General features: G+C 42.9%; 1 protein-coding gene across 1 annotated transcript in view; it reads right to left on the bottom strand.

Annotated features, from left to right (window-relative positions):
* The window catches only part of TAFA4 (TAFA chemokine like family member 4), a 132054-nt gene that overhangs the window by 81874 nt on the left and 24484 nt on the right, over positions 1-25696 (bottom strand). The window contains exon 2 of the mRNA XM_079964163.1: positions 370-505. Coding sequence (XP_079820289.1) covers positions 370-449 — 80 coding nt within the window. The 5' untranslated portion in view covers positions 450-505. The remainder of the gene's footprint in view (positions 1-369; positions 506-25696) is intronic.

Below are 25696 nucleotides of genomic sequence, written 5' to 3'. Positions count from 1 at the left end.
AGGTGCTCTGATAACTGCCCAAGGATGCCAGGTACTGATAATGGCGGCCCTGCTCCTGCATATCTGGGCTTGGAGAATATTTCTAGATTTACACTGGTATTTTCAAAATTTGGTACTGGCTATAGCCCAGGAATATGAAGAGAAATCTCTCAGGAACAAGAAGCAACTCTGAAAAAAGTAGGATTAAATCTTTAGAACCAGGTAATCAGAGCTGAGTAACAGCGCTCCAAAAAAATGCATTCCAAATCATGTTTTTCCGCCTTCCCAAATCAGTTACCTGTGTAACGTCAATTGAAGGTCATTAATATTACCCATCAGACATTCCAGGAATCCTCATAGTCTATTAAAAAGATTAAGCATTCCCCTTACCTTAGCCCCTTTTCCAGGTTTTGACTGTAGTTAAACAGATTTATCAGTGTACATATCCTGCTGTAAATCCAAATTCCCATTTGAAAATAGGCACAAGCATTTCTGCATATCCCAAGCTTTCCTCCACATCCAGGGTCTAGAGAAAAAACAAAATTAGGCAGCAATTAATGAGGGCTTAGACAGGTGCTGGTAGAAACTTTGTAAAACTATTGTTGCACAGTGCCACATCTTCAGAGCAAGAAAATTCCACAGCAACATTCTATGAAGAAAGTCTATAGGCCTTATTTTAACAGCACAGTGTCAGTGACTTGGCAATATCAATTTTTGTACCTATTCATTTTTAACTCCGGTTATACACCCAAAGAGCTTTGTATCAGTGATACAAAGATATCCCCAAAGTTAATAAGAGGGTGCAACCATGCACTCCCCCAGCTTAAAAACAGGTAATTCTTGCCAATCTGTGCCCACCTTGATTATGTATTTTATGCAACAAATATTTACAGCCAGCTCAGATAACCTTGGTGCCCCTTTGCTCTAAGAACAGCCTTCTGGATCAAGCCAATGGCTCATCTTGTCCCACACCCTCTTCTCACAGTGGCCAACTGGTTGGCTAGGGGAAGCCCAAAAGCAAGACCAGAGCACAATAACACTCACGCCACCTGTGATCCCAGCAACTGGTATTCAAAGACATAATGCCCACAACAGAACTACTGTAGCACTATAATGTATGTTCATGTTCTGGCTCCTTCCAAAGCCAATAGAAAGCAAATATTCTATTGTATAGCACAGCAGGTGCCAGAACTGGCTTAGTATTACATAGAGATCCTGAAACACACATTTACTCACAAGTTAGCACATTTGAAACTTGTGACTCCCATTCTCCAAATACTGTGCATTCTTAAACTCTGCATGTGTATTGTAACACACAATAGACTGTTCTGCAGCAAAAGTTTGAAACTCAATTCTTGTGTAGTAATGAATTCTTTCACCCACAAGAATTGAGTTCCAAACTTTTGCTGCGGGACAGTCTTAAAAACTAGTTACGGTAAGATAAATGTTTCAAAATAAATATGTAATGCATTTGGGAAGGAGGCGCAAGGCTCTGGCAGGGTCCTAGAGCCCTCACGCCTTCTTCTAGAGGTAAGCACATACAGTGGTACCTCAGGTTAAGAACTTAATTTGTTCTGGAGGTCCATTCTTAACCTGAAAATGTTCTTAACCTGAAGCACCACTTTAGCTAATGGGGCCTCCTGCTGCCGCTGTTCTCATCCTGAAGCAAAGTTCTTAACCCAAGGTACTATTTCTGGGTTAGCAGAGTCTGTAAGCTGAAGCGTATGTAACCCAAGGTACCACTGTAGTAGGCTTTGGGAAGAATGTGGAAAGGTGCCCCCTTAGTCCCTGCACCCTGAGCAGGGGAGCCAGTCACTTTCCCTTAAATCTGCCTCTGCTATTATAAAGTGGAAGAGTTTTCTTCTCTTTTGCATCTGCTCCCCCCCCCTCCGATTTTCATTCCATAAAGGTACCTTCTGATCAGCAAGTCCTAGGCTCTGTGGTTTAACCCACAGCACCACCCTCGGGTTAAGTACTTAATTCGTTCCAGAGGTCCGTTCTTAACCTGAAACTGTTCTTAACCTGAAGCACCACTTTAGCTAATGGGGCCTCCCGCAGCCGCTGCGCCGTCAGAGCACGATTTCTGTTCTCATCCTGAAGCAAAGTTCTTAACCCAAGGAACTATTTCTGGGTTAGTGGAGTCTGTAACCAGAAGCGTATGTAACCCGAGGTACCACTGTATTGAGTAACACACAGCATAAACAACAAGCTCACACCTGACCTTTTAATAGCAAAGAACTCTACTGGGGCAGTGCAGTTTGCAAACACAGCCCTTCCCTAGAGCAGGTGTCCACAACCTGGGGCTGTTAGCGCTGGCTGGGGCTGATGGCAGCCGCCCTCCAAAGTGTCTGGAGGGCACCAGGTTGGGGAAGTCTGCCCTACAGCCTTGACACCATGCTATGGAAATATATGAAGCTGGAGCTCCATTCACAGCTTCCATGAGCCCAACCCAGAGATGCACAACAACTTGATTTAACGGCAACAGGAAAAGTCAATGTGCTGGATCCATGGCTTCAAACCACACTAGTTCGAGGTCGTACTCCAGTAGTTAAACTTTGGGAGATCACATGATAAGAGGACTGTATTCTCTCCTTACTAGTACTTTTGAGAGATGTCTGCTCTGTATATCTGGCCACCACAGCTACAGGGCATTTAGAATGCTACTTAAGCCTGATCACAGCGCAGCATGCTCAATACATAAGAGACCGTGTGACACAGTTTTCTGTATCCCTTTGCATTGACATCGCACGCTTACCAGAGCTGCGGGCATTCGGGTGACAAAGGGATTCACAAACAACTGTGCATTTGTGCCTTAGAAAGATAATGGAGTTGCAATGTAGCTCATGAGATTTCGGTGCCAGTTCTCCAATGAAATGACTTGTGCTCATAGCTGAAGAGCTGCAGTTTAGTTTTTGATTACAATCACTTTCTAAATCACATTATTTCTTCCCGCTAAATGCCGAACGTTCCCCCCATCAATATTTACATATTACAAAATGCATTTTTATAGCCCCCCATAATATCATCTGCTAACAATTTACTCCCATCACATTTTATGGTATCCTTTATAATGAGCAATTAAAGATGATGACTATGCCAATTAAGGAATTTATGAATGTGGATTTAATTCTAAATTGTTCCCCAGCTTGTGTGCCTCTTTAAAAAGAAGTACCCCATCTTCTCTCCCTCTCCCTTTTAAGAACTGCTTACTTATCCTTATTTATATCAATGAAATAAACAGGCACATTGCGTTTTTAACTATTACAGAATGAGCGCTGTTAAAACAAGAGCACAGAAGATATGGATTACTGCTTAACTTTTATGTAAATGAATTAAACATTCTAAAGAGCTCAGAGGAAACAAGCAAAGGATGGGAGACAAAACACCTCAAATTGCTGCTGATCAGGTAGATTTTAAAAACATCAAGGCAAGTAAGTGATGAATTAAAAAGCAGAAACCCACTTACCATTAACCTGCTGTCCAACCGAGTTTGCCCTTTTAAATGGGCTAAACAAATGTGAACTGTAATGGATATTTAGCTATAAATCCCTAAAGGCCTAATTATCCCTGTTTTTGTTCTACTTAAAACAAAAACAAAAACTGGACTGGCTTTTTTTAATTGGACTTTGGCCCTAAATTTACATACAATGAATAAATCCCATTGAATGCCCATGAAAGACCACTCATGAGTAAACAAGAGAGGGCTCCTAACCTCTGTTCATTATTCGCGTGTGCCATTGTAATCCTCGTGTGCCAACATCATTCAAATATAATGTCTCTTCTGAATCAAGTATAAGCTTGTAGCAAAAGTAGGTTCAGCTGCTATCTCCTCCTTGAACTGCTTGGACATCTTTGTCTGGTGGGTTTGGCAACACAACATGATTCAAACTGTCTGAAGCACACACTTTGCTCGCAAAAGATTTCAGGCTCTATCCTTAGCATTTCTGTTCAGATAATCTCAAATCCTAAAAAGCCTTCTCTCTGGAGAGCCATTGCCAGTCGGAACACACAAAGGCCAACATGCTGCCTTAAGAGTGGTGGATTCGTAATCTGGTGAACCGGGTTCGCTTCTCTGCCCCTCCACATGCAGCTGCTGGGTGACCTTGGGCTAGTCACACTTCTCTCAGCCCCACTCACCTCACAGAGTGTTTGTTGTGGGGGAGGAAGGGAAAGGAGAATGTGAGCCGCTTTGAGACTCCTTTGGGTAGTGATATCAAATCCAAACTCTTCTTCTACTCTTCTTCTTCCAGATATTGTTGGGCTACAGTTCTCATCATCCCTGATCATTGACTCACGGAATTGTAGACCCTGGGGTTCATCCAGTCCAACCCCCTTCAATGCAGGAATATGCAGCTGTCCCATAAAGGGATCAAACCTACGACCTTGGGGCTAGGAGAACTACGCTCTAACCAACTCAGCTAGATGGTTAGATGGCCTGCTAGATGGATGCTGGAGTCCAGTAACTGGGCACCATGTTGGCTGGAGTAGACACTGCTAGTTGGGGAGGACAAGTGATCTGCCCAGTGTAAGACAGTGTCGCATGTTCCTACCAAATTTCAGAACTTGTTGTCTCAATGGGTGGCTACTCCCATTGAGTAGAAACAAGGAATTAAGGAGCTTAAGAACTGCTTACATCTAACCCAGTTGGGGCAACACAAGACATCTTGTGTTGTCTTGTTTGCTTGTCGGCAAAAGGCAAGGTGCCCCTCACACACACATATGGAAGCCTGCAGAACTGGCAGCTGAATCGTTGTTTCAACACTGGGGATAGGACACTGGATTTGAGACTGGAAGACTAGCTACGCAGGGGACACGTAGCAGTGTCTTCTAACACCTCACCACCATTCCCCAGCCTCTCAACCTCTGCTGCCTGAGGCAGCCACCTCATTCTGCCCAATAGTAGGGCCGGCCCTCTACCATGAATAATGGCCAGCTGGCTTACTTGGAGAAGCTCACTTGTAGAACCTGGTGGTAATTCCTGGTCGCTGGTCCACAGCACATAGTGGACAAAACCATATTTATTTTGAATTTGGTGGCTACTTTTCTTTTTCGCTGTCACAGAGTTGGTAGAGATCTCAAAGGGCATCTAGCCTGAGCCTCTGTCAAAGTAGGAAGTCGCCTGATTTGTCTCCCTTGTTAAAAGCTTTAACAAAGAAGAGTCCACCAGCTTCATGGCTTATCTCTTTGGCTTATTTCTGTCCTCTATAAATTCCATTGTGTACCACCCACCTTGGTACCCTTGCTGAGTATTGCACAAAAAGCATGCAACGTTCTACCACAGCAATTCCTACTGGGTCCTATTTTGAGCTTCCTACTGGGTCCTATTTTGAGCTTCCTACTGGGTCCTATTTTAAGAGCCAGTGTGATGTAGTGGTTAAGAGCAGAAGTCTCGTAATCTGGGGAACCGGGTTCGCGTCTCCGCTCCTCCACATGCAGCCGCTGGGTGACCTTGGGCCAGTCACACTTCTCTTCTCTGAAGTCTCTCAGCCCCACTCACCTCACAGAGTGTTTGTTGTGGGGGAGGAAGGGAAAGGAGATTGTTAGCTGCTTTGAGACTCCTTCGGGTAGTGATAAAGCAGGATATCAAATCCAAACTCTTCTTCTTCTTCTTTCCATGAGTACTAAAGTTGTTGTACTTGAAATCCTCAAGTTCTTTGGTCATACATTACGTTGTTCTGCCTAGCACTCAGCCATGCAGTATGCTACATTCACCTGAGATGGAGAGGACTAGGTCTGGGATGGAACAGATTTACAAACACAAGCAAAACTGAAATTGAGCAGAAACAGATGAACCTGCCTGCCCCTGAACTGAGCTGTGCCCCTCCTCCACCTCCAGGATGGTTCAGATATCACCAGTGGTGGTTCGATTCCTGAGCTAGTGAAAGGAAAGCCCATTCTGTATTTTAGCAGAAACAAAAATCTCATGCACTGTTCTCAAGGTACCTGAATACACTTGTAAGGAACACAGCTTGCACCTATCTGCCCACTGTGCTGCTGTATGTTGTCTGCCTTGGTAGCACATAGCAGGCATTACGCCATACAGAATCCACATACAAAAGTTTGGTTTCTTTTATTGCATCGAAAGCAAGCTACCCAGGGGCAGCATATAACTATAAACTCTATGATCACTGGTGTTTCAAACAACCCTGGGGCTGAGGATTAGGTTTTTTTATTTAAGAAAAATCAACAGCAGGTTAAATAACTGCATTTCTATAAAATATATATTTTTAAGAGTAAACACCGCAAGCATGTGATGTGGATGTCTGGGTTTAGCGTAGCAAGGGTGCCCTCTTGTGGCTTACATAAGAGATTTCTCAGTCAAGTTACAGCATCGCTGGCTGTATCTATTTGACTTGGGCAGTTCATTATAATTTCAGCTGTGTTTTTAAAGTAATCAGAGAAAAGGCCTAAATGATATTAATCCCTGTCTTAGAGTCAAATTAAGTCATCCCTAACTTACGGGAGGGAAGGCAGCTAAGCAGATTGTGCATACATAATTTATAGTGATAAAAGATATTAAATATTTCCAATTTCGGTCATAATCTCATTAGATCTCATCCAGAAGAATGCACGGCAACACTATTCCTTTTCTTAATTTTTCAATAATAATAATAATAATAATAATAATAATAATAATAATAATTCCTCCTTTCTTGCTCTTCCCTCTCAGACAAATCCTTTCAAAGTCACTTGCCTTTGCCAGAAAGCCACTAATTTGAGAATTCTCTTTTGTGTACAGATGAATCACCCATGCAAATTAAGCTGTGTCATTAATCATATTAATGTGCCAATGTCACGGATGCCTCCAGTTCATCCTCTTTTCTGCGACACCAAAGCCTGTGGCATCACAGCATTCCAGCCACACATCTGCCTACATACACACACACAGAGCCGTTCTCTGTTCTGACCAAGCCCCAGAGCTCATTGTCTTCAATGTGCCGCGCCAAAATAAATACAATTTTTGGGAACAGATTCCCTCTCCTCCTCAGAGTCGCTGGCCTCTGTTATCCTCAGCAGAAGCACACTCAAATTTAGCGAGCATTAAACAGCCATTTGGGCTCAAGTCCACAGGGCATATTTCCTTCCAGCACGTCACCATTTGGCCTCCATCAGAAAAAACAGTGACAGGCGATGCCAGAAAGGAATCTGCGATCCCAAAGCAGCAACTAGATGGCTCCTGCGCAATGGCTGCTAACTTGCGCAACTTGTAAATAAGGTCTATGGCATCCTGGCCCCAGGGTTGTCCCCACACTGGTTGCATCTATTTAGGATTCTGGATACACAGAAAACAAATGGAAGGTGTGTGTTTGTCTCTCCCTACTGCCTCCTCTCTTGTCAAAAGGTCGCAAACATTATGGGGGCAGTCAGTCGGCATGCTCAACTGGCCACATGGCAGCCATTTTACCTATGCCGCAGTCGCAAGTGGATGCAGAACATGTGTGCAGCACAAGACGGGACTAACTGCATGGGTTTTTGGCACCCGCCAAAGGGCTGGTTGAGTGGGGAAGAGTCATGGCATCAGCCTTGCTCACAACTCCTTTCAGGTGTGCCCCTCCCTCTGCTCATTGGACTGGGAAGTGGAGACACATCTACTGGTCCCATACACAATAGCAACATACCAGCTGGCTCTGCCCCCTGCTGAAGTTGGCCATTCAGTGGAAGCTCTGCTGACAATATCTGAACAGTCCTATCTGAGTTTCAATGACAGAAAAAAAGCAGCATCTCTGAGGTAGATGTCCAGAACCCATGTAATAAGCAACTGCACACACTGATGCTCTGATGGAGTTGGTTGGGATGAGTCGATGAGGCATCCTAAGCACAACACTTGTGCAAAGCACATCAAATAAACAAGGTGAGTGGAAGAGGAAAAAGCGAAAGATGCTGGCATAGCGCAATAACACATGAGTGTCAGCTGGGAAGTAGCCCAGGAAAATGAGCAGACTTATTTCCCCACTATAAACATCCTTGAGGTTGCTTCAAAACAGTACTAGACTGATGCCGCAAGAGGGCCTGTAGATAAAACAGGGATCCCAGGACAGATGCAAAAACCAGTTGAAGGTCAAGAAGAAACAAGATGATGCCACACGATGCATTTTGGTTCGGGAAACTTGATCAATATGGATTTCGTAATAATTGCCCATTTGCCAAGCAACACCTTAAATCCGCACCAGTTAAAAAGTGTAAATTTCCTTAGGAAAACATTATGTTCGTTACACATTCCGTAGGCACTCAGCAAAGGGGTGGGGCACAAAATATATCCAGTGCTACTGATGGGGATTAATAGCAGCTTCAGGGAGGCAAACTTTGTTGAGACTGTGGTTGGAGAGGGAAGGGCTAAGCTTCTACAGACCCCACCCCAAGGGGGGAAAGCACATTTTTTAAATTTATTTTTAAAATAAATTTACTTTAATTAATTATTTTATTTTATTTTATTTTATTTAAATATTTGCACGCACACATCTTATCCTGAGATAAGGTCGTGGAGATGTTTCAGAAAGAAAAGATATGGCAAGCTCCCTTAAAGAGGCACACTCTTCATCATGGAATCTCACCCAGTGGGAACCCTGCTTATGTTCCAGTCAGTGCTGGACCACTTAAGATTCCCTTTACATGTACCTTCATCAGCACAGCTAGCATTACCTCTGCGAATAATCCTGGACAAGTCTGGGTCTGTGAAAAGGCTCCTTTGAAAACGAGTGCATTGCTACTGAGGAACCGCAAAATTGTAGAACTGTAGAGCTGGAAAGGACCACAAGGGTCATCTACACAGCTGTCAACTTTTCCCTTTTCTTGCAAGGAATCCTATTCGGAATAAGGGAATTTCCCTTTTTAAAAAGGGAAGCGTTGCAAGCTATGGTCATCTATAATAATAATAATAATAATAATAATAATAATAATAATAATAATTCATTATTTGTACCCAGCCCATCTGGCTGGGTTTCCCCAGCCACTCTGGGCGGCTTCCACAGAGATCAAAAATACACTAAAATGTCACACATTAGAAACTTCCCTGAACAGGGCTGCCTTAAGATGTCTTCTGAATGTCAGATAGTTGTTTATTTCTTTGACATCTGGTGGGAGGGCGTTCCACAGGGCGGGTGCCACTACCGAGAAGGCCCTCTGCCTGATTCCCTGTAACTTGGCTTCTCGCAGTGAGGGAACCGCCAGAAGGCCCTTGGTGCTGGATCTCAGTGTCCGGGCAGAATGATGGAGGTGGAGACGCTCCTTCAGATATACTGGACCAAGGGTGTTTAGGGCTTTAAAGGTCAGCACCAACACTTTGAATTGTGCTCGGAAACGTACTAGTCCAACCCCCTGCAAGGCAGGGGTCTTTTGCCCAACGTGGGGCTCGAACCCACATCCGTGAGATCAGGAGTCTCATGTTCTACCGACTGAACTACACCTGAGTAGCAGAGCATCTGCTTTGCATACAGAGGCCGCAAGTTCAATCCCTAAGCATCTCCAGGCAGGACTGGGGGGGGGGCAACCCTAATTAGAAGCACTGGAGAGCAGCTGCAAGCCAATGTAGACAAGCCAGAGGATGAGCAGCAGCTGAAAACACTCCAGTTAGGATACATATTAAGGGCGGGAGGAAGAAGGTAGCAATTTGTCTTTCACAATTACTGCAGGCCTCATGTTTAGGTCCCTTCGCCCTCCACTCTATCTATCCCTTGCCTTCAACAACAGCTCTGCTACCCAAGTCCACAGCCCCTTCAAATCCCTATAGAAGCCCAGGGAAGTGGTGCTCATATAAGCAAAATTCGTTTTAGCTTCTCTATATAAATTGGCACTGCAGCCCACGGAGAATGATGTAAATTAGGTAATAAAGGAATCTACGTGGCCCAGTTCTGAAGGCCAAAAGGCATTGGGTGAATCTCAAAAGTCAATTCTGCCAAACCGGACAATGTGTTTGAGGCCAGATTAGCAATGGACCAGACAAGGCAACTGCCCAGGGATTTGTATGTTTTATGGAAATGACCGCATGTTGAAATGTTAGAACTCATAAGGGCTCTGCACAATGCCTTCCCTGCTGGCAAATATTTAACCAGATATTCCTAAAGCTCAAACACCTCTCTCTAGTTCTGTCCTTCAAAACTCAGCGCTATTTTCCTTCTATTCAGCTTAACTTCAAGCTGCATCCTAGAGTGCCATTCAAAATTTTGTATAGGTAGGAGAGCATTTAAAAACACTGCACCAGAACTATGCAGTCTGGGTGGACTGTACAGTGGTATCTTGGGTTAAGTACTTAATTCGTTCCGGAGGTCCGTTCTTAACCTGAAACTGTTCTGAACCTGAAGCACCACTTTAGCTAATGGGGCCTCCTGCTGCTGTCGCACCGCCGGAGCCCGATTTCTGTTCTTATCCTGAAGCAAAGTTCTTAACCTGAAGCACTATTTCTGGGTTAGCGGAGTCTGTAACCTGAAGCGTATGTAGCCTGAAGCGTATGTAACCCAAGGTACCACTGTATGTGCAATCTATCTGGGCTGGGGATTGTCATCATATCTGAGTTTTCGTGGATGGATTGTTAAAGTGTGGGGGAATGATGAAGGGGTGTGTACATGCAAGTATGTAAGAGAGACACATCAGTTTTAATCAGGCCCTATATGTTTAGTCTTAAACTACTGACAGGAGAGAGATGCACAGATGCACAGATTGGAAAACATCACAGTGCAGTAAAGGAAGGCTCCCCAAACTTTTTGAGTCCAGGGACACACATGGAAATATATGAAGGCACCACAAAATATCCATACGGCAGAAGAAAAATTTCCAATGTTCAGAACCCTCACTCCCAAGCAACAGACAAAACATACACCAAAACAAATGGAATAAGGAGAAAAAAGCAGGCCATCTCAAAAAGCCCCGAACATTGCTTTAAAAGGTGGGGGAGGGAATACGCAGGATGTCTTGGCAGGCACAAGGAGGGTGTATGTGGATGCCATAATGCCCAGAAGATGAGAAGGAAACAAATACCTTGACCCTCTCTCATGATTAGGACTTTTTTTCAGCCAGAACTCACCAGAACTCAGTTACGGGACTTCTCAAGTGGGTGCCATTGCCATTATAAGAGAACAAGGGAGGTGTTCATGGTGAGTTCTGGCTCCTCTTTTTCTTGAAAAATAGCACTGCTCTTGATCCAGATGGAACAGAGTGTTAAAGCTGGGTGTCATCCATATATCGCTGACATCTCACTCCAAATCTCCTGGCGACAGCTCCACCACTCATATCTCAGTTCATACAAATAGCAGGTATGCTCTGAGGTTTCCAGATGGCAGCCCAGAAATCATCTTTAGTGGGGCAGTGAGAGAAAAACCGTCTGCTTCCCCCGTTTTCCTGCTTCTTCTTCTGCACCCTTTGCCAACACCCCCTTCCCTTTTGCCATCAGCAACAACTTTCGTGCCACTTTCAATAGAGGCATCAATGTGATGTACTTAAAGTAGTAATATTCCATTTTAAAACACAGAACTCCAGTAAGTAGTTTTATGTAACAATAGGAAGTGGGGATCAAAGAGAATAAGGATGGCAAGCAAAAATAAGTGCATCCTCTCCTCCTGCGAAAACCAGTGCATCTTCTCGCAGTAAAAGGCGAGATCACAGAATTGCAATCACGCCCTACAGATAGTTAATGGGATTCAAAGCTGCAAACCTCCATTTGTGCTTTGGGGGGGGGGAGGGGACTCAAGTGTTGATCCATAGAAGCACATCTATAATTCATCATCCTACAGACAAATGGGAAGTGGACAACTTGAGAAGTCAACACTGATAGCCCCTGTTCATTATTAAGGCTACCGTACCAGAAATCAGCGCCTCACTTGCATATTGTAAGAGAAGGGGTTGTAGTTCATTCAGCTATATATCTATCACAGACTTCAAGAGACAGGAGGACATGTGTGGGAAGTACAGGGGTCTCATCATGGAGTCAAATTGGAGGGATTCCCTGAATCTCAGGTCGTGATACAAACCCAGTGAAGGGCTTGTGTGCAGAGAAACTGTCAATCAGAATGGAAACCTTTTCTTCTTTTTAAATACAATTTATTAATTTTATAATCACAAAAAACACACATCACAAACAAAAATTCAGATCATAAATCTCAACTCAATTGACTACCCTCCACTCCCCCCACCCCCGGTTCCATTGTTTTATTCTTATTCATGCGCGTCCATAAAACCTTGTATTCTTAACAATCCCATTTTAAAACCTTATTCATCTTAATACAAGTGACTTTTAAAAGTTCTACTAACATAGAAGTCTGTACACAACACTTGAAAAATATACATTAAACATTTCCAGAATGGAAACTTTTTCAACCAAAGTGTTCATGTGCTTATTTAATGAATGAAAAGCAGGGAACCCTTGTACTAATTATTTTGACCATAGCTACATTTTAAAGCTAATGCTTTTATTTTTACAGTAGATAGCGACAGTGGTTCTGCGCCCCCCCCCGCCCCCCGTATAAACTAAACAAGCTATAGCTTAGGGCCCCACTCTCTTGGGGGCCCCCAAAAAAATTAAAGGAAAAAGAACTGGATGTACATTTCCAAAATATAAGATAAACTTCTTAATTGTATTTCAGTTCAACAATTACTTTGATAAAATACGTATTTTGTTTTGTGCAAATGGCTTCAGATACCTGTTAGGTCCATAAATCACCATGTAGCATATATTCAACACACAAAAAACAGCAACAATTTGTTGTTGACAAAGGACAGCTGGACATATAAAGGGCCCCATTACCTTCAGTAGCTTAGGGCCTCATCCAACCTAAATCCAGCCCTGGCAGCATGCCACCACCATCCCCCGCCGGCCGCTTGCCTGCCCACCCGCTCGAACCCTCCCCGCCTCGCACCTTTGCTGCTTCCACTTCCACCACATTCCACGGCTGCAGACACAGCTTCCCAAAGGTGCTTTGGCTCAGCCCTTTTATAATCACCAGGAAGGTGCCTGATGATCATAAAAAGGTTGCACCCAAGTGCCTGCAGCCAGGGGAAGTGGGGGAAACCAGCAGAGGAAGTGGCAAAGGTGCCGTGAGTGGGCGGGTGAGTGGCGGTGGCGAGATGGTGGCGGGGAGGAGAAAAGAGGTGGCAGTACAGGATACTGGCGTGTACCACCTCAAAAAGAGCACCAGCTATCTATATTTCAATTAATTAATTGACAACAGAATGTGCAACTACTTGGCCTACTGTTGCTATTCAAAAGAAAAGCACAATTCAGCCCCCTGGATATTATATTATTTTATTACTTAATCAAAAGCACTTATATACCTCTGAATGTTTCCAAAATCTCTAAACAATGTACAGTCCAAAAAGCAATATAGTGTGATTAAAAGCTGCACCTAAAGCTAGTAAAACAGCACTCTAAAAACATATAAAAGTTAATAAAACAGAAATTCAGAGAATTCACAGAGGGGCCAGTCTTATGGGTCATGGAAAGCCTGGGTGAAGGGTCTATGTCATATTGTTCCTATGGTAGCCTAACATTGTTATCCATAAATAATGCCCAGTTGCAAAAGTTCAGAGTATAATTTCATTGCTTTCTAAGTTTTTCACCTTGGTGTTTTTATATAAACATCAGCCTCTTTATAAGCCACTCAAACTAATATTTTAAATATTTGCGAATTTTGGGGGCAATTTGGGGGGGGGGGGGAGTGTCCTCTAATTCCTGGATCCAACAAGGATCCAATTGCTGGAATAGCCAGACAAGTGTAAATACAGTGGTACCTCAGGTTAAGAACTTAATTTGTTCCGGAGGTCCGTTCTTAACCTGAAACTGTTCTTAACCTGAGGTGCCGCTTTAGCTAATGGGGCCTCCTGCTGCCGCCACGCCGCCGGAGCATGATTTCTGTTCTCATCCTGAAGAAAAGTTCTTAACCCAAGGTACTATTTCTGGGTTAGTGGAGTCTGTAACCTGAAGCGTCTGTATCCCGAGGTACCACTGTAAACCATATATCATAAAGACACAACAGTCTCCTCTTTCCCTCATTCTGAGGAAACCAAATCCTGGAACCCCTAGAATCTCACAATGTTCAGAGATCGGGGTGGCATGCAGCAGTATTTTCACATATGAATTCAGGGAAGCATTCCTAACGGCATCCCTAGAGACTCGTCAACTTTTGTTTTGAGGATTTTTTGACCAATCGCTGGGTTGTCTCCAACTAAGCTCTATCAGAGTAGACCCGCTGAAATCAATGGACCCAAGTTAATCATACCCTTTGATAACTTTTATGCTTCAGATTTAGAAATGGATGTGTAATGCTAATGTATGAAACCTACTTCTGGGATTTTATAAAGCATCTTAACTACCACCCTTAATAAAGTACTGAGCACTTAATAAAGTACTGAGCACTGGCTCCACTGAGGCCGCCATGCTGGCTTTCCCTGGAGAAACCAACATATCAGAAAGTACCTTTAAGTATTGACCTCACATTACATTTCAGCAGAAAAAGCTAGATGGTAAAGAGCGTGTCCTTTCTTGGTTGTTGTTGTTTTTTAAATAAGCCTAACAAATATGTGCTATAGTTGGACTTTCTCATCCTTTCGAGAAATATGGGCACTTGCCTGTTTCTGGAATGGGCTTAAAATATATGCTACAATATGTTGTTGTTGTTTTTCTACAGGGCAATAAGTACTCTTCAGTGGCAAAGGAAAACATTGATTAAGTGGCAATGATGAGCGTTATCAACGGGGGGAAAGGAGGAAATCATAGGATCAAATGATGGGAGACGGCTGCTCTCTTATCCTCTTCTTTCAACCCAAATCCTTTCAAATTATTTCTTTAGGGGAAGCACTGCTCTCACTGGGAACGTGTTTTCTTCCTAGCGCTGAGGAATAATTTATCATTTCAGAGGATCCTTTCATAAAATTATTCTGAAAATTAAATGCCTTTCTAAAGTCTCTGCATCTTCTGCAACTGGAGGAGGAGGAGGCTTGACGGCAATTTCTACCACTTCTTCATCTTCTGCAGTTTGGTAATTATTCCTGAAAATGGTTTGTTTAATGTCACTCTTCATTTTCTATAATTCACTGACTGAAAGCAAAACACAGCTAAGAGGCTAGAAGGGCATTTGTACCAGTGTGATGATTCAAAGCCCGATCAATAAATAATTGCACTTAAAAGATTAACCCAATCTCGTCCAATCTTTTCCCTAGTTAAGTAGCTAAAAATACATTCAGAAAAGGGTTCCCGCAGATCTTTACCTCTTTCTGGTTTACCAATACCAGACAGGGCAACAATGGATAATGTTACATGGGTGCTTTCAAAAATTATGGCTCACTGGAACATTGATTTTTCCCTGGGTCTTAACTGCAGGAGGCAGACACTGAATATTGATAGCGCAGATACTGCTATCCCTAGGGCATTTTTTTCTAGCAGAGAAGAAGGCGCAGTGGGCTTCATCCAGTGCTCACTGAAGACAGTGGAAACGTTTCCATGGCCTTAAAAAGACCTAGGATAGATGCAATAGTGTGTGGCCATCTCTGAGGTAGTATTTGTGACACACGGCTCAACTCAAATTAGTTTCATGGGGGTATACCAATGACAGCAGGACAGCAGAGTTGATTTTTATTTTTATTTTTAAAATGGAACTTCAAGAAGGTCTGGAAAACTAGGAACTGTGTTCTTAGACATAGGAAACCACTTGGGTGCACATTCAGTTTCATTTCACACACAAAAACCTACAGGGAAACGTCGCTTTGGGGTTATTTCCACACATTGACAAATAGATTTGAAAATCATACCTCAGGTAGGAACCAATAAAGAGCCAAAAGATTAGAAGGTACATTAAAGGCCACTGAGGCTACAATCCTGAGGGTAGGTGCCATTAAATTCAATAGGATTCACTTCTGAATAGGATTGAGACACTAGTCCACAAAGTTTACAAATCTTGACTAGTGGAATCTATTCATGAATGAGTTTCACTTAGCTCACCTGCTTTCGCTGAAGGTTGGGCAAGTCCTGGAACCTCCAGCATTAGGAGCCATGTGTCGTTGAATACCGCTTTCTGGGCAGACAGCGGGAAGCTCATTTCATTTCATTTCATTTCTTAGACACATGATAGAAGCCTGCCTTTTAAAAAAAAAGCTAAACTATGTATGCCTCCCCATCCCCCACACATTATGCAGGACTTTTGAGAGCTATGGAATTCATGCTGTGAAAGGTAAATATTACAGATCTGGAAACAAAGGTAAGAGGGGAGAGATTGCTCATCAGCTATGCCTCTAACTTGGCTAGTGTTGTGGAGGGTGGGGTGATTAAAAAATAAATAAATAAATCCTCCTGTCAGACTGGGAATATCTCTAGGAAATTAACTGAATACCCAAAGGGAGGGGCCGACTCCAGAGCACAACGCCAAAGCCCCGCCCACCAGATGCCAGACATTCTACTATTCAAACTAGGCCCCGGTGTCCTTCTTACAGCTAGAGCACCCTAAGGCTGGATCTAGACACACCAAAGAAGCGGTTCAGTTAAACACATTGTAAACTTCTTTTTAAATAATAATAATATTTTTATTAGTTTTCAATTACAATCCAATAATAGCCTCATTATAACAATACTAATTTATAATACAATTATTAACATCCATCGTTCAAATACCAAAGTATATAATTCAGATAAAGTGCCCCCCGCATGCTAGATTTGATAGTTTAATTATTTACTTTATTTCTGCGTTCCAAGATCTTAATTAATTTCCATTACATTCAAGTCATAATAATAATCCCTTATACAACAACTGCAATATTAATAACTTCTATTCGTGTTGACACATTAAATGATTTATAAAACTACAAGTGAGGAACTCAAACTATAGCATTATAAACTTCATACAGGGAAATCCCTTTGGTGAAAAACAGGACTCCACAGAGCCATCTGGTCTCACAGTGCTATAACGAATATAAAGCACTTTATCTTTGCGAATATAGCCGAGTCCTAAGTTGTGTGTTTCTTCTTTGCGGTTTCCTGCACAATGATCAAACCCATATTCCTTTCAAGACTGCAGGTCTGCGCAAGTTAAGGTACAATGCAATGAGTTGCAAAGGCATTATTCACTATGCAACCTGTGGTAGCTTTTCTATACAGCTTGAGTTTTAAAAGCATGCCTTACTGGGTCAGATTACAGCTCCTATGGGCAACCTGTGTTCAACTGCATCTCCCATCATCCCTAACCACTGGCCATGCTGGTTGGGACTGATAGGACGTGGAGGCCAACAACATCTAAGGGCCACGAGTTTCCCCTCCTTGAGCCATTATTCTCTCCCCAAGAATAGGAGCCCCAGACGGGATGCTGTATCTATGCCCCTATTGTGAGCTCAAAGCACCCCATAACTAAAAGTCCAGTCCCTTTCATAACAGAGATTCAGTATGGCTCTTTGTGACTAATCTCTAATGATAAACCTATCATCCATGAACGGTGTCATTTTTATAGGTCACCTTGAGAAGCCCAGAACTGCTGTACTATATCAAACCTGATCTTGCAAAAGATTAGCTTTACATGAGATAAGGTGCACGTTAACCGAGATTAGCTCTTACAAAGGAAGCAAGACAAATCTGCTATCTAGCCTTAAAATACTCTGAGGCATCTTAGCATTTTGGGTGCTAACATTACAGTTAGGAAGGTCAACTGAATGAATGCAAATGCAAAAAATAAAATAAAAAATACCGTACATCATGCAGCTTTTACTTTCAGTCTGGTTTAAATACAGCTGCTGCAAAGGAGCTACTGTACTTACGAACATCTCCCTCTTGTGGCACATACATATGCTGTCACATTTGCAGCACCTTAACACATTGATCTAGTCTGTTTGCACAGAGCTTCATTGCTTCCACCTGGATCATCCATCGTGGAGACTTTTCATAGCTGAGAGAGCCATATGCTGTGTGTTGCCTTCACATGGCAATAATAATGCGCAGACTGGGGTTTTCACAAAGGCATGATACTTTTGTTGAAGATGGGAGATCTTAAATCTTCCTGGAAATAATCCACATACTCAGCCTAGAGGTCAGGCCTGCACAACTGGAAAACATGGACCATCTATTCCTGCAGTGGGCAACCAGGGAACTCCAGAAAGCCCAAAAACACTACAGATAGGCAGTAACTCCCGCCTGCTGTTTTCCCCTCAGCAACTGGTACTCAGTTGCACACTTTCTTTGAAACTAGCAGTTTCATATCACCACCATGACCAGTAACCATATAGGTAGCTAACCTCCATGAATTTCTCTGACCCAGGGGTAGCCAACTCCATCATCAATAGTCATTAGCCACATTGGTTGGGGCTGACAGGAGTTGGGATCCAAAAACATCTGGCGGTCACCACAACACCTACCTCTGGCCTAACCTGTTTGCTTTTTGTTTTGTTTTTAAGCCAGTGGACATCTACTGAATCCCATGGGATGATTATGCAACATATGAACTGGTACTTTCTTATGTCTGTCTTCAATACTACCAACAATCCACTTGTCAGAAGAAGACCATGATCAATAGTATCCATATTAAAACCCATTATTTTACCATTCAGAAGAATCTGTGGCCCACCAAGGAAAATACAGGCCACCAACCATGTATTGCAGCCTCCTAGGTGTTTGACAGTCTCCCTGCAGCAGGTTGTAAGTTAATCAGACCCAGAGAAAAACATTTTTTTAAAAAATAGTCTTGTATTGACAGCTCTTGACATTACTGTCTTAGAGCACATTGACAATGAAATATAGCACCATCGTAAGTCTTTCTCGTTTTAAAGACAGGGAAGAATATAAACCCAATATACAAGTTATGTTTTCAAAAACCACCTCACTCATTTTTAAACCCTCATGAACGCAGTACGAATGAATAAAAGTGAGATTCACAGTGACTACCTTTGATATATAACAGAGGCACCATTTTCTCTAAAGCATTGAGGGGGCCCGACACAACTTTCTGAAGTTGCACACACAACATCACAAGGAGCCAGGGGGCAGAGCTGAAGCTCTCCAAATATTGAGGGGGCCTGGCCCCCTCAAAAATAAATTAGGGGGCTGAAACTGCCTCAGCCCTTAGGAGGACGTGCCTATGTTATGTAGCAGTATTTTTTTTCATGTTGTATGCTGCCTTGAGCATGGTTTGAACTGTGGAAAGGTGGTATACACGTAAAATTATGTATGTAAGTATGTATATATTATGTTGAGGTTCTGGTGCTCAGCATCATTTAGAGAGACAAAGATTGGAGCTGATTCACCATCTAGCAGGAACTTCAGCATGTGGGCGAGTTTTCTTGTTTTTAATTTCATGCTGCAAATGAACTGCAACCCTCTTTTTAAGAAGGTGATTCTTCTTGTAAATCAGCCAATTAGGCCCGCTTAACCTGCCACTGTCTCCTTTAATGATTGATGTAGTGGAACGCAAAAGTGAAACTCTTACACATTATAACTGCTCCCTGCTGAATTCCCTTCAACGCTCAAGTTCCGCAAGAGAGCATCGTTTTGTTTTGTTCTTTTTTAAAGCAAATAAATAAATAAATAAAGCTTTGGGAAGCAGATATCGCCAACTTAAACACAAAGTTTATAACGTGTGTGCAGGTACTTTAATACCATTGTAATACAGGCAAGTGGAAGACCAAGGAAAGGACCATTAGTGTAATAAAGCTATTTGAATGAAAATTTGCTCTTATTAAAACTGAGCTGTGTGTCTCTGACTGCGAGAGAAATTTGTTAAACCTTCTGCTGTACTTGTGGCCGCTAATGAAATGTGAAACAGCAATATAATTGTAAAAAAAGAAGCTTCAGGTACATTGTTTTAGATTTTCATTCTCTCTCTCTCTCTCTCTCTCTTTTTTTTAAATCCTCTTACATTTGAGAGGCCTCTTGGCAAGATCATTATAAAAGCTACTTGCACATAATCAATGCCTTTCTCATTAGCATGTGCTACCATCGTCAAAAGAAATAATAGAGTGCCTTAGTTCAACAATACCCAGAGCTCTGATGAATCAGATGCTAGGTGCTTGTCTTTAAAAGACAGGTTACAATCCAGTATATACTGGTGTGCAAAACGGCTCTGAAATAAATGGAATGAGGCACACTTGCACCTACACTGTGTTGTGGCTGTCACGACACTGCTTATTTCAGACGCTCCGGTTCCCAACTGTCCCATGTCTTTTGAGATTTTGAAAAGGAAATCCTTTGTATCCATCTATATTGAAGTCAGCATGGGTTTTATCATATAGAAGGGACGCGGGTGGCGCTGTGCTCTAAACCATAGAGCCTAGGACTTGCCGATCGGTCCTAGGCTCTGTGGTTGGCAGTTGGCGGTTCGAATCCCTGCGACAGGGTGAGCTCCCATTGCTCAGTCCCAGCTCCTGCCAACCTAGCAGTTCGAAAGCACGTCAAGTGCAAGTAGATAAATAGGTACCGCTCCGGTGGGAAGATAAACAGCGTTTCCATGCACTGTTCTGGTTTCACTTGAAGTGGCTTAGTCATGCTGGCCACATGATCCGGAAAAACTGTCTGCAGACAAACGTCGGCTCCCTCAGCCAGTAAAGCGAGAGGAGCACCATAACCCCAGAGTTGTCTGTGACTGGACTTAATAGTCAGGGGTCCCTTTACCTTTTTTTTTACCTTATCATATAGAATCATAGAACTGTAGAGTTGGAAGGGATCCTAAGGGTCTTTTTGTTCAACCCGCTGCAATGCAGGAATCTCAACTAGATCATACAGGACAGGCGGCCACCCAACCTCTGCTTAAAAACCTCCGAGGAAGGAGAACCCACCCACCACCTTTTGTGGGAGCCTCTTCCACTGTCGAACAGCTCTTACTATCAGAAAGTTCTTCCTGATGTTTAGTTGGAATCTCCTTTTTTGTAACTTGAAGCCATTGCTCTCCTAGAGCAGCAGAAAACAAGCTTGCCCCATCCTCCATGTAACAGCCCCTTAGATATTTGAAGATGGTCATCATATCTCCTCTCAGTCTCCTCTTTTCCAGGATAAACATGCCCATTTCCCTCAGCTGTTCCTCATAAGGCTTGGTTTCCAGACCCTTTTATCATCTTGCTCACTCTCCTCTCCTCTGCACACGTTCCAGCTTGTAAATATCCTTCTTAAATTGTGGTGCCCAGAACTGGACACAGTACTCCAGGTGCAACGCTGACATCTGAATGGTGAGTAGTGTTATGGTTGTATACAATAGATTTTAGTTTCCTACATTGTTTCCATTGTCTCCTTCTGTGTTTAAAAAGGAGTAAAAGTAACTGAAAATTGAAACTAATTTTATTGTTTGAACTGTGCTTAAAAGGATTGATACAAATAGAAATTGTTTCCCTCTAGAGGGAGCCTTTGAAACTGTTACAAGAGTTGAGCTGGTGGAATCTCCAGCTGCAAGATAAAAAACCATGAGAACCAGGGATTGACCTTGGATAGGTTAAGAATGTCGACAGAAGAAGCCTTAGTGATTGCATTATGTAAGATAAGTGATTCATTGGAACAGCTCCACAAGAAGACGGATTTGATGACTATTAAAATTGATAACTTGGGACAAAAAGTGACTAATTTGGGACAAAGAGTGAACATCTATACAGAAGCCATTCAGGAATCGATGCAGGAATCTACTTTGGCATGGCAGGCTGTGGAGAAGGCGAGGGAGTAAGTTGTTGTTGTTGAACCTAAAGTAATATGGGTGGAGAGGGAGAGAGCCCCAGCCTTACAGAGGCAATTTGATGACTATAAGTTGTTGCCTTCCATGATTGAATTCAGAGAAAGTCAGATTTTGAGGATTGGAGCCCTGCTTGGACTGGAGAAGGAAAGTTGGATAGATCACCTCATGCAGGGATTTACTGACCTTTGGGACCTGGACCTGGGTCAGGAGGAGATTGGAGTTGTGGGGACTTTCAGATTTGGAGGGATTTTGAAACACGTCCTGAAATATCTTTTGGATTTTAGTTTTAATTACGGAGATTTGGCTGACCTGTCGAGAAGGAATAAAAACATTGCTAGGTCGGAGCTTCCCCGCGATCTACTCTTCAGCATCAAAGGAAGGAAATTAAGAACAAGATCAGCAGAAGACAAAGTAAAGTGCATGCATAAATATGAAGAAGACCTGCAGAAGGGACTTGGAAAAGAGTTAAGAGCCTCGGACAGAAGATCACCAGGTTGATGAACTATATGGAATTGACGGAAATGACTGGCAGAATCCGAGACCAGGGAGAAGAGATGGTGGAAGAAGATTGGAAAAAGTTTAAAGTTTATTTATAGAAATACTGTAAAATTAATGAGTGTCAGAAAAATGTTGGAATGAAATTATAAGGCATTAGTGGAAATGTTATAAGGAGTTAAGCATAAATAAGTATTATAGTATTAATGGAAAATAAGGTTAAAATAAGTTAAGATAATTATATGACAGAAAATATAGAAAGATGGAAAGGAATTGCTGAAACAATTAAGAGAAGTGGAATACAAAAAGGGAGGTGAGAGGAGGTCAATGAAACAAGGGAATGAAAGATAAGGCATTGAAATGGTATGATGTATGTTTTTAAATTGTTTTTGCTTTGTTTTGTTTAGTCTAATGTGTTAATGTTGCGTTGTGTACTGTTTATATATTGTATCGTATTGGGGTTTTTTCCTTTTGCTGCTTCTTTTTTTCCTTTCTTTCTCTTCTTTATTATAAGGTTTAAAAGTAATAAATATTATTTTTTTAAAAAAAAAGATTTTAGTTTCCTTTCAGTGAGAAAGCCCTGGAGACACTACAGTGGACCCTCCAGATACGAACTTAATTCTTTTCGTTCGCGCCCTGAAAATAACATAGAGGAGCGCTTCTGCGCATGCACGCATGGCAAAACCTGGAATTTGCCGCGACCATAACCCAAAGATTCCATATCCAGAGGGATACGTAAGTAGAGGTGTGACTGTATTTAGAAAGACTGTGGAGGTAAGCAAGCACTCCTATGCTGGGCAGCAAATCACCAGTCACCTGTACTGCCCTGCCTTAGATCTCCCTAGATCTTTCCATTTCTTTCTGTGACCTCTTCTTCTTTGTCTATTCAGACTCCAAAACTGCTCTCACTCACGCAGACACTCACATCCGACAGAGCTCCAAACCTGACCTCAGCCAGTAAATGGCCCATAAAAAAAGAACACAAAGGTTCTTATGCGACAAATCTGTGGTTCTTATCAGGAAACCCTTTTAGGGAAGACCACTAAAGATAACCCCATTCACCATTTTCAGATATCCCATGATCTAAGCTGAGAAATTGCTGCTGTGAATAAAATTCAGTTTCCAGGGGGTTGTGTTGTGTGGGGGGGCAGGAACCTGAATGATTAAGATAGCCTTGAAAATACGTAGTAAAGCCTGTAATATCTCAAAAGGCAGAAGGTGGCTAAGCAGTACAGGATGGGCTTCAATGTACTTCATCATTCTTTATGTAAGGACATATGAAGAGCTTGCTGGCCAATGGTCCACCTGGTTCTGCATCCTGCTCTCACAAGGCCCAAACAGATGTGTGTGGGAAGTCCAAATGCAGAACCTAAGCATAACAGAACTCAGTTTCCAGCAAGCATACTACCTCTTGACAGTCTAGCAGAGGAGCAGAATACTTGAAATCCTGGAACTGTGTTGTTGTTTAGTCGTTTAGTCGTGTCCGACTCTTCGTGACCCCCTGGACCAGAGCACGCCTGGCACTCCTGGCTTTCACTGCCTCCCGCAGTTTGGTCAAACTCATCCTGGTAGCTTCAAGAACACTGTCCAACCATCTCGTCCTCTGTCGTCCCCTTCTCCTTGTGCCCTCCATCTTTCCCAACATCAGGGACTTTTCCAGGGAGTCTTCTCTTCTCATGAGGTGGCCAAAGTATTGGAGCCTCAGCTTCACGATCTGTCCTTCCAGTGAGCACTCAGGGCTGATTTCCTTAAGAAGGGATAGGTTTGATTTTCTTGCAGTCCATGGGACTCTCAAGAGTCTCCTCCAGCACCATCATTCAAAACCTGGAACTGTAGGTAACCACAAATATCTGAAACAACAAGAAGTTATTAAGGCCTGGGATAGGCAACTCGTGGTCCACCAGATGTCACTGAACTATACAGAAGTGGCTGTATTCTTCCAGCCCTAGTGGGGCTGCATTTCTCAGTAAGTGGATGAAATGAGGCTGCAGCAATTTTGGGGAAGTACCAAGTTGGTAGCAGTAGCAGGTGTGTGTGCTCTGGCAGGGTTGCCACCAACCCAGGGATCCCCTGACCTTGCCGTCACCTTGCCCCATCCCCCAAAAGTGCAGAACTGCCACATGCGTACACCCTCACAAGCCACCACTGGCACCATACGCATCATCCCTGGCCACTGGCCATAAAGCCTTCCCTCTTCAATATTTCATTTCCCACTTCAACCCATGGTCCTTGCTCTGGTTGGGAAATGAGCAAAATAGTGCATCATATTAAGCCTGCAACCCTAAACGCGTTTAACCAGGGAGTTATTGCACAACTGAGCACAGTGAGACTTACCTCCAAGCAAGCAGGCTTGGTTTTTGTAAAGCTTTTAAAGAGATTTTCCAATTCTTAACAGTCACAGAGACTACGTTCTGAACACGGCGCCTTTCTGACTTCTCTGAATGTCATCTAGTTTGTGAAAAAATAATCCACTCTAATTCTTCACCAACAACACTGATTCACAAATACAGCAAGGTATTTGAGCAAAGAAGTGTTATAAAAACTATTTTTTAAAAAAATAGGAAGCAACTTAACAATACCTTAAGCAGATATCAATTCATGGGCTTTACACAGATTTATTGTACAGCTATATTTTTTATATTTAGGGGGAAAGGAGAGAAAGAGGGGGTCCTTTATTGTATTACTTCTCTAACATTATCTGTGAAATGGTGCTTCTGATAACTGGGGGGGAAGTGACAAACTAGACTTGACAGGTTTACAATTAATTTCCAGCAGCTCCTATTTACATCTTTGATTCTGGCAGTTTTCCGTTTCTCTGAACTAAGAACATCAACTCCCATTCTGTTGCTTCAGCTGTAGCTAAATCCATATTAGAGTAGCAGGTGTTTATTACTTCTTTGCGCTGACACCAAATATATGTTTAATCAAAATTAGAGCTGGGAGATGTGCCAGCATAATAGAAAGAGGAAGAAGGAAAGCAGTGCTGGAACTAACAACTAGAGCTATATTCAGCCCCTTAATCCCACTGGCAGAGAGAGGCAGTGTGGTGTGGGGACTATCATGTTGAGCTCTGACCAGGAAGTCCTGCATTCAAATCCCTCCACAGCCTTGCAGCTCAATTGGATCGGTCAGGTTGAGAAAGGGTAAGCAACCTCACAGGGCTGTTGTCTGGACAAAAGAGGGGAATATGTGTTCTGAGGAGTGGTAAGTGATATCACTGCCACAAAGTGAAATGATGTGGGGGGGGCAGGGAAGCAGCAAGGTTGGGGCTGTGAGGGTGCACACGTGGTGTTAATCTGGCACTCCTGCCCATCCACCTGCTCTCACCAGCACATTTCCCCCCACACCATGCCAATAAGTGTCGGCAATGCCGTTATCACGACGGTAGTAGTTTGGCACCACCCAGTCCTGGATGTGCTGCCTGAGCTTTTGGGAGGAAGAGAGGGATGCAAAATGTAAACACTGGGGGCCAGCCCTATCATTAGGCAGAGTTAGGAAGATGCGGAGGTTCATGAGGTGTCTGAGGACAAAACTGTGTGTGCCACCCAACCTGACCTACTTTCCCCAGTTGCTGCAGTAGACGCTGTCCAGTCCACCAGTGCTGAAATCAGATT

The sequence above is a fragment of the Podarcis cretensis genome (genome assembly GCF_951804945.1).
Source record: "Podarcis cretensis genome assembly, chromosome: 2".
NCBI classification, from domain to species: Eukaryota; Metazoa; Chordata; class Lepidosauria; order Squamata; family Lacertidae; genus Podarcis; species Podarcis cretensis.
Note: the sequence above shows the minus strand (reverse complement) of the source record. Positions and strands in the feature narration are given on the sequence as shown.